The 8,190-nt window shown below is 45.1% G+C and overlaps 1 protein-coding gene across 1 annotated transcript in view; it reads right to left on the bottom strand.

Moving 5' to 3' along the window:
* Positions 1–5,414: 5,414 nt before the first annotated feature.
* The window catches only part of gcm2 (GCM transcription factor 2), a 10,117-nt gene continuing 7,341 nt past the window's right edge, over positions 5,415–8,190 (bottom strand). The window contains exons 6-8 of the mRNA XM_088072240.1: positions 8,088–8,190; positions 7,498–7,738; positions 5,415–7,352 (exon numbers count right to left, since the gene is read on the bottom strand). The exon at positions 8,088–8,190 is cut by the window's right edge and continues 154 nt beyond it. Of these exons, the coding sequence (XP_087928366.1) occupies positions 7,038–7,352; positions 7,498–7,738; positions 8,088–8,190 (659 nt within the window). The 3' untranslated portion in view covers positions 5,415–7,037. The remainder of the gene's footprint in view (positions 7,353–7,497; positions 7,739–8,087) is intronic.

Genomic DNA, 8,190 nt, shown 5'->3' on the forward strand with positions numbered 1-8,190 from the left:
TCTTTTTTTAATGATACACTTTGAATACTTTAATGAATTATTCTGGTTTATAGATCTCGATGACTTTGTATCTTTGTGCAGATTTTAGGGACATGAAGCGTCCCAGAAGATTTTCCAAGAAATTACATCACAGTGAGCATAAACAGGCCGAGGAGGAGCGTCTCTGCTGCAGAAGTCAAAGGGTTAAATGGATGATCATGCTGTCCTCTTTGAAACTACAGCTCCCATAATGCTGTGGGGGCTGTACACAGGAAGTATGAGGCTGCTGTGGAGTCAGTGAGCTGCAGCTTTGGATTTGTTGTTTCCGTACCGTCAGATCGCTGTGGCGTGGACCAGCAGACGGCCGCCATCCTGAGGAACGCCGGGAATGCTGGGAGCGCTCTGCGGTCGTCAGGTGAGAGCGTCAGTGAGTGCACAATTCTTTGAAACGGAGAATCATTTCAGACGGCGCCGTGTGGTTTGTTTATGTTTATGTTCCTTTAAATGTACCTTTAATGTTCTGTGTGAGACCACCGTCCCCTCCAGTGGACATGACTTTTCTGGGATGTCTTCATCTATGACCCCAGCCATTGAAAACACTCAGGCTGATTTCGTCTGTGAGCCAATCACAGTGTTACACATCATCTAAAGCGGACTGCAGGAGAGCCACGCCCCCTTTTTAACAAACATGGCCAACGGCGAGGAGAGGAGGACGCAGCCGGAGCGTTTATTAATTTCTGTCCATTATTTTACGGCACAAATGCGTCTTTAACCCTTTGAAACCTTCGACGGATTTCTGTCAAAAAGATGAAAAAATGTCAATGAGAAACATAACAAAACGACCCCAAAAATTAGCAAGAAATTAATAAGAAAATCCCCCGAAAATAAGAAAAATAAAAATAAAAATGAAATAAGAAAACTCAAAAGAAAGAAATAAAATAGAAGCAAAAAACAAAAACAAACAAGAAAATGAAAACTGTGTGAACGACTCTCATAGTTTCATATTTAGAATTATGTTACAGGATAAATTATTATTATTATTATTATTTATGCAGATATTTATTTTGTTGTATTTCTTGCAAAGTTACAGCCTCAGTTTTTCTCTCATGTTTTTGAAAGGAATCAAACTTTTCTTTTTCCGGTTTTAAAAGGTTGTGAAAGGCGTCTAAATGCAGCAGGAGTTAAATGGTTAAACTGGGAGATGTCTTTCTACTGAAACATATCTAAAAAAAAGAAATTAAAATAGATTTCCAAAATTTTCCCAAAAATTCCAAAAAACTATATTTATTTTTGTCTTTTTCTGTCTCTGTTTCTCTGTGTCTCTGTCTCTCTCTGTCTGTCTGTTTCTCTCTGTCTGTCTCTCTCTGTCTCTCTGCCTGTCTTATGTCTCTGTCTCTGTTGTAAATCACAACCATGTAGCATTAAATTGAAAACATCCATTAGTGTGGAGCCACATCAGAGTGAGGGGACGGATGGACGGATGGACGGATGAATGGAGGGGGGGGGGCAGATGTGTCGTTGTTTGGAAAAGTATCTGATGTCAGCAGACGGGATGATTTATTTAGCAGACCAGAAGAAGAAGAGGCGAAGGATGAAATGATTTGCGTGTGAAAAGCAGCGATGTAGATCAGCAGAGAAGAAGAAAAGCAGATGAGACGATAAGAAGACAGGATGAGGAGAGTGTTGGTGAAAGGATAGAATTACACCGCCCGGGATTATCTGCTCACCTGGTTCACAGGTGAGAGACGGGTGAGGCGTCTGCTGACGAGCCCAGAGCCCAAAAACATCTGCAGGACCCACGAGACCAAGAAAACACCTTTCAAACATCAGCAGCCAATCAGAGGAGAGGCCAGACATCCAGTCGCTGTCTCACCTGAGGGACAGTCACCTGCAGGACACTCACCTGAGGGACACTCACCTGCAGGACACTCACCTGAGGGACACTCACCTGCAGGACACTCACCTGAGGGACACTCACCTGCAGGACACTCACCTGAGGGACACTCACCTGCAGGACACTCACCTGCAGGACACTCACCTGAGGGACACTCACCTGCAGGACACTCACCTGAGGGACACTCACCTGCAGGACACTCGTCCTGCAAGTGACGTGCGTCCTGTGATTGGTTATTGGGATTAAAGCGTGCGTCCTGTGATTGGTTGTTGGGATTAAAGCGTGCGTCCTGTGATTGGTTGTTGGGATTAAAGCGTGCGTCCTGTGATTGGTTGTTGGGATTAAAGCGTGCGTCCTGTGATTGGTTGTTGGGATTAAAGCGTGCGTCCTGTGATTGGTTGTTGGGATTAAAGCGTGCGTCCTGTGATTGGTTGTTGGGATTAAAGCGTGCGTCCTGTGATTGGTTATTGGGATTAAAGCGTGCGTCCTGTGGTCCCGTCTCAGGTCTGCCAGCTCAAAGTCAAAGACAATAAAATCTGTCATGTTTACTCACAAACTGAAGAAGATAATAAATATTTGACTTTAAATTAAATGTAAAAAGAGAAGAAGAGAACACCCGTTTAACCCTTTAAAACCTGAGAAATGTGGCTTCTGTTCAGTCAAAAACACGAGAAGAAGGCAACGAGCAACAAAACAAGAAAACACTATTAGCAAGAAAAAAGGAAAAAATACTTTTTACTATAATAAAATAAAAAAATAATAATAAAATCAATATTTTTTTTTTACTGTAAAGTAAAAAGGAGACCTGGAAAATGTGCTTTGAAAACTCTAATAATGCTGCAAAACAATTAAAATAAAAAGGAGACGGATGGACAGAGGGTGGCGGGACAGATGTGTGGTTGTTTGGAAAAGTATCTGATGTCAGCAGACCGGATGATTTATTTAGCAGAAGAAGAAGAAGAAGAAGAAGAAGAAGAAGAAGAAGAAGAAGAAGAGGTGGAGGATGAAATGATTTGCGTGTGATGTAGTGATGTAGATCAAAAGCAGAAGAAGAAAAGCAGATGAGACGATTCATTCAGAAACATGAAAATACAGCAACGAGCAACAAAAACAGAAATAACCCCAAAATTTGAAAGTCACCTGCAGGACACTCACCTGTTGTTGGACACTTACCTGTTATTGGACACTCACCTGTTGTTGGACACTCACCTGTTGCATTGTTTGTGATTGGTTGTCAGTGTGTGACAAGCATCCTGTGATTAGTTGTCGGCATTGGAGTGTGTGTCCTGTGATTGGTTGTCAGTGTTGAAACGTGCATCCTGTGATTGGTTGTTGGGATTAAAGCGTGCGTCCTGTGATTGGTTGTTGGGATGAGAGCATGTGTCCTGTGATTGGTTTTTGGGATGAGAGCATGTGTCCTGTGATTGGTTGTTGGTGTTGTAGCGCGCGTCCTGTGATTGGTTGTTGGTGTTAGAGTGTGTGTCCTGTGATTGGTTGTCAGTGTTGAAATGTGCGTCCTGTGATTGGTTATTGGGATTGAAGCGTGCGTCCTGTGATTGGTTTTTGGGATGAGAGCATGTGTCCTGTGATTGGTTGTTGGTGTTGTAGCGCGCGTCCTGTGATTGGTTGTTGGTGTTAGAGTGTGTGTCCTGTGATTGGTTGTCAGCGTTGAAACGTGCGTCCTGTGATTGGTTATTGGGATTAAAGCGTGCGTCCTATGATTGGTTATTGGGATTAAAGCATGCGTCCTGTGATTGGTTGTTGGGATGAGAGCGTGTGTCCTGTGATTGGTTGTTGGGATGAGAGCGTGTGTCCTGTGATTGGTTTTTGGGATGAGAGCATGTGTCCTGTGATTGGCTGTTGGTGTTAGAGCGCGCGTCCTGTGATTGGTTGTTGGTGTTAGAGCGTGTGTCCTGTGATTGGTTGTTGGTGTTCTAGCGCGCGTCCTGTGATTGGTTGTTGGTGTTAGAGCGCGCGTCCTGTGATTGGTTGTTGGTGTTAGAGCATGCGTCTTGCGATTGGTTGTTGGTGTTAGAGCGTGCGTCCTGTGATTGGTTTTTGAGATGAGAGTGTGTGTCCTGTGATTGGTTGTTGGTGTTGTAGCGCGCATCCTCTGATTGGTTGTCGGTGTTGGGGCGTGCGTCCTGTGATTGGTTGTCGATGTTGGAGCGCGCGTCCTGTGATTGGTTGTTGATGTTGGAGCGTGCGTCATGTGATTGGTTGTCGGTGTTGGAGCGCGCGTCCTGTGATTGGTTGTCGGTGTTGGAGCGTGCGTCCTGTGATTGGTTGTCGGTGTTGGAGCGCGCGTCCTGTGATTGGTTGTCGGTGTTGGAGCGCGCGTCCTGTGATTGGTTGTCGATGTTGGAGCGTGCGTCCTGTGATTGGTTGTCGATGTTGGAGCGCGCGTCCTGTGATTGGTTGTCGATGTTGGAGCGTGCGTCCTGTGATTGGTTGTCGGTGTTGGAGCGCGCATCCTGTGATTGGTTGTCGGTGTTGGAGTGTGCGTCCCGTGGTGGGGCAGTGGCGGGGGAGATGGTGAGTGATGGTAATGGAAGGTACTGACAGAGGACTCAGTCGGAGGGTTTTAAAGGTTCACGGTGAGGACAGAGCGGCTGTTCCTGTCCTGACGTGTCCTGTCAAAACAACATTTATTACTCACACAGACTGGAACCGTCCAAACAGCAGCACTTTGATCCTCCGCTGCAGGGTCTCACTCTGCGGCCCGAGGCCCCACAGGGGACGCAGGTCCACCTGTGGACGGTCGGATTGTGGTCCCGTCTCAGGTCTGCCAGCTCAAAGTCAAAGACAATAAAATCTGTCATGTTTACTCACAAACTGAAGAAGATATTAAATATTTGACTTTAAATTAAATGTAAAAAGAGAAGAAGAGAACACCCGTTTAACCCTTTAAAACCTGAGAAATGTGGCTTCTGTTCAGTCAAAAACACGAGAAGAAGGCAACGAGCAACAAAACAAGAAAACACTATTAGCAAGAAAAAAGGAAAAAATACTTTTTACTATAATAAAATAAAAAAAATAAATAAAATCAATATTTTTTTTTTTACTGTAAAGTAAAAAGGAGACCTGGAAAATGTGCTTTGAAAACTCTAATAATGCTGCAAAACAATTAAAATAAAAAGGAGACGGATGGACAGAGGGTGGCGGGACAGATGTGTGGTTGTTTGGAAAAGTATCTGATGTCAGCAGACCGGATGATTTATTTAGCAGAAGAAGAAGAAGAAGAAGAAGAAGAAGAAGAAGAAGAAGAAGAAGAAGAGGTGGAGGATGAAATGATTTGCGTGTGATGTAGTGATGTAGATCAAAAGCAGAAGAAGAAAAGCAGATGAGACGATTCATTCAGAAACATGAAAATACAGCAACGAGCAACAAAAACAGAAATAACCCCAAAATTTGAAAGAAATTAGCAAAAAGTTCAAGAAAATTAACTGAAAATTAGTTTAAAAAGCTGTTTAAAAATAATTATAATTCTGCAAAATAAAATTAAATATGTAATTACTTTTTAATCTAATTGTTTATTAAATCAAAGAGAATTGGCACAGTCACCAGACGTCGACAGTTGTAACGTACATTGTCCATAAATGACAGAAATAAGGGAGAAAAAGTCTATATTTGTAATTCTGCTAATTAATAATATAGTTTTCCTCGTATTTTATTCTCTTCTCCCCATGGCTTTTTAAAATAATTGCTCTAAATCTACTAATTTCTTTTATTTTTTGGAAAAGAAGTCAAACTCGGGATGTTTGGGGTTCAAAGGGTTAAAGGCTTGTGAGAGGCGTCTGAAAGCAGTAAGGTTTCAGAGGGTTAAAGGGACGTTACACCAACTTTATCGTCGTCTTTGTGGCCAGAAGAAAAGAGAAAAGGAGTCTGTGCGTCAGTTTTTGTGTTTAATGTGAGATCAGACAGAAACATTCAAACATCGTTTTCTCTCACAGATTTCTTCAGTCAGCGTCCGTTCGTTTGTTCTCTCGTTCAGTTCAATAAATAAGCCAAAGGACGGGAACGCTCCACCAGAACCTCCACAGCTCAAAATACTCTTTCATATTTGAAATAATCACATCAGTCATCAGGAGGGTTTCAGATCAGGCCTAAATTAGAGGAAAAAAATGCCAGATTTTGAGAATAGAGTCGGAATTTTGAGAATAAAATTAGAGTTTTAGGAGAAAAAAAGCTGTAATTTTACGAGAGAAAATCATAATTTTACGAGATTAAAGTTATAATTTTACAACAAATTTTATGAGAAAAAAAGTGATAATTGGTACCTTGTTCTTGTAATATTACAACTTTATTTTCATAAAATTACATCTTAATTTTCTTAAGTCGAAGACTAAAAAAAAAAAAGAATTTCCTTAATGTGATCCTGAAGCTGTCATAAAAATGTATTTAGACATTAACTGAATCCTGAGTTTGAGGGTTTGTATTTGAATTCGAGTTTGAAGCTTTCAGCCACATCGAGCACAAAAAGCTGCTCAGTTACAGACGGCAGTCGGACTCTAAAGTACGTGACACGCCTCTCTCCTGGGGACCCTAAAGGACGTGACACGCCTCTCACACGTGACGCCATGTTTATGGATACAGAATCGTAGATTTGCGTTCCCTCCTCGATGTATGTCGGCTCGGACGCCGTATTGGGGAGGTCTAGATCAAATTTCAGTTCAGTCTTTTCACTTCCTGTCCTGTGAGGGGTGCCAGAGGAGGCAGGAAAAGGATCTCTCTTTGGGAACATAAAGTACTCCGAGAACATCCTCAGAAAGTTTCTCGAGGACCAAAGTTTTCGTTCAGTTTTGTCCCAGTGATCCACATCCTGTCAGCTCCCGCTCTCAGCTCGCCGTTCACCGGTCTGGTTCCAAACTGTCTCTGTTTGGGCGGCAGGAGCTTTTCTCTGATAGTATTAGTCGAAGTGCCAGAGGTCATGATGCCGGTGGTGGAGGCGGTGGAGGTGGTAGAGGCGGTGGAGGTGGTAGAGGCGGTGGAGGTGGTGCCGCCTCAGTAGTCGTTGTAGCAGGACATGTTGGGGTTGGTGTGGTTTTGGCAGCAGCGGCGGCGAAGGCGGTGGAGGTGGTGCCGCCTCAGTAGTCGTCGTAGCGGTACGTGTTGGGGTTGGCGTGGTTTTGGCGGCGGCAGAGGCGGTGGAGGGGGTGCCGCCTCAGTAGTCATCGTAGCGGTACGTGTTGGGGTAGGCGTAGCGGTAGTCGTAGCCATCTGTCCGCTCTGTTTTGGTCTGCAGAGTTTCGGGCTGAAACGACAGAGATTTGATGACTCCGCCCGACTCCTCCGTCACCTTCACCTCGGTGGAGTATGAGGAGGAGGAGGCGTCGTCCAGCAGCGCGGAGCAGCCGGGGAGGCCTGGAGGTTTTGGGGGAGCACAGGGCTGGTAGGACGGGAGACCGGCAGGAGGTTTAGGACATGACTGGTAGGATGGGAGTGCCGCGGGAGGCTTAGGACAGGGCTGATAGGACACCTGAGGAGGACCAGCACAGGTGTTAATGTGAAAGGGATTAAGCCCCGCCCCTGTCAGTTTTTCCATCAAACGCCACATTTAGTTTGATCCAGATCTACCAGTAAAACTGCCCAGTCACAGACTAGAAGTGATGACCTGTACCCACCTTGGTCGTGGTGGTGATGATGGTCTGCAGGGCTGCAGGGGACCCGGGGGTGTTGCTGGGGTAACGGCAGGGGTACTCGGCGCTGTAGTAATGGTGGTTGTCACTGTAGGGGGCGGAGCTCTTCAGCAGCTCCTTCCAGCCTGCAGACGGCTTCGCCTGAGGGTCGAAGGACGAGGACGAGGACGAGAGAGGAGCAGAGGAGGAGGTGGAGGAGGAGGAGGAACCCAGGACTGGAGCCACCCTGCACAAAAAAAAAACAGGATCTGGTTTAGACCTGTTTACACTGACAGGATCTGGTTTAGACCTGTTCACACTGTCAGGATCTGGTTTAGACCTGTTCACATTGTCAGGATCTGATTTAGACCTGTTTACACTGTCAGGATCTGGTTTAGACCTGTTCACATTGTCAGGATCTGATTTAGACCTGTTTACACTGTCAGGATCTGGTTTAGACCTGTTAACACTGTCAGGATCTGGTTTAGACCTGTTCACATTGTCAGGATCTGATTTAGACCTGTTCACACTGTCAGGATCTGGTTTAGACCTGTTCACACTGTCAGGATCTGGTTTGGAGCATGTGCGAGGCTGACCTGGGGTCACAGAGGTCAGAGGTCATGGGGTACGAAGGCGAGGTCAGGTACCCCTGGAACTCATAGGAGGGCCGGCCCATGTACAGCCTGGGGTTGGCTGGTT

Source organism: Plectropomus leopardus, chromosome 21 (genome assembly GCF_026936395.1).
Source record: "Plectropomus leopardus strain MGB_pleo_1.0 chromosome 21, ASM2693639v1, whole genome shotgun sequence".
Lineage (NCBI taxonomy): Eukaryota > Metazoa > Chordata > Actinopteri > Perciformes > Serranidae > Plectropomus > Plectropomus leopardus.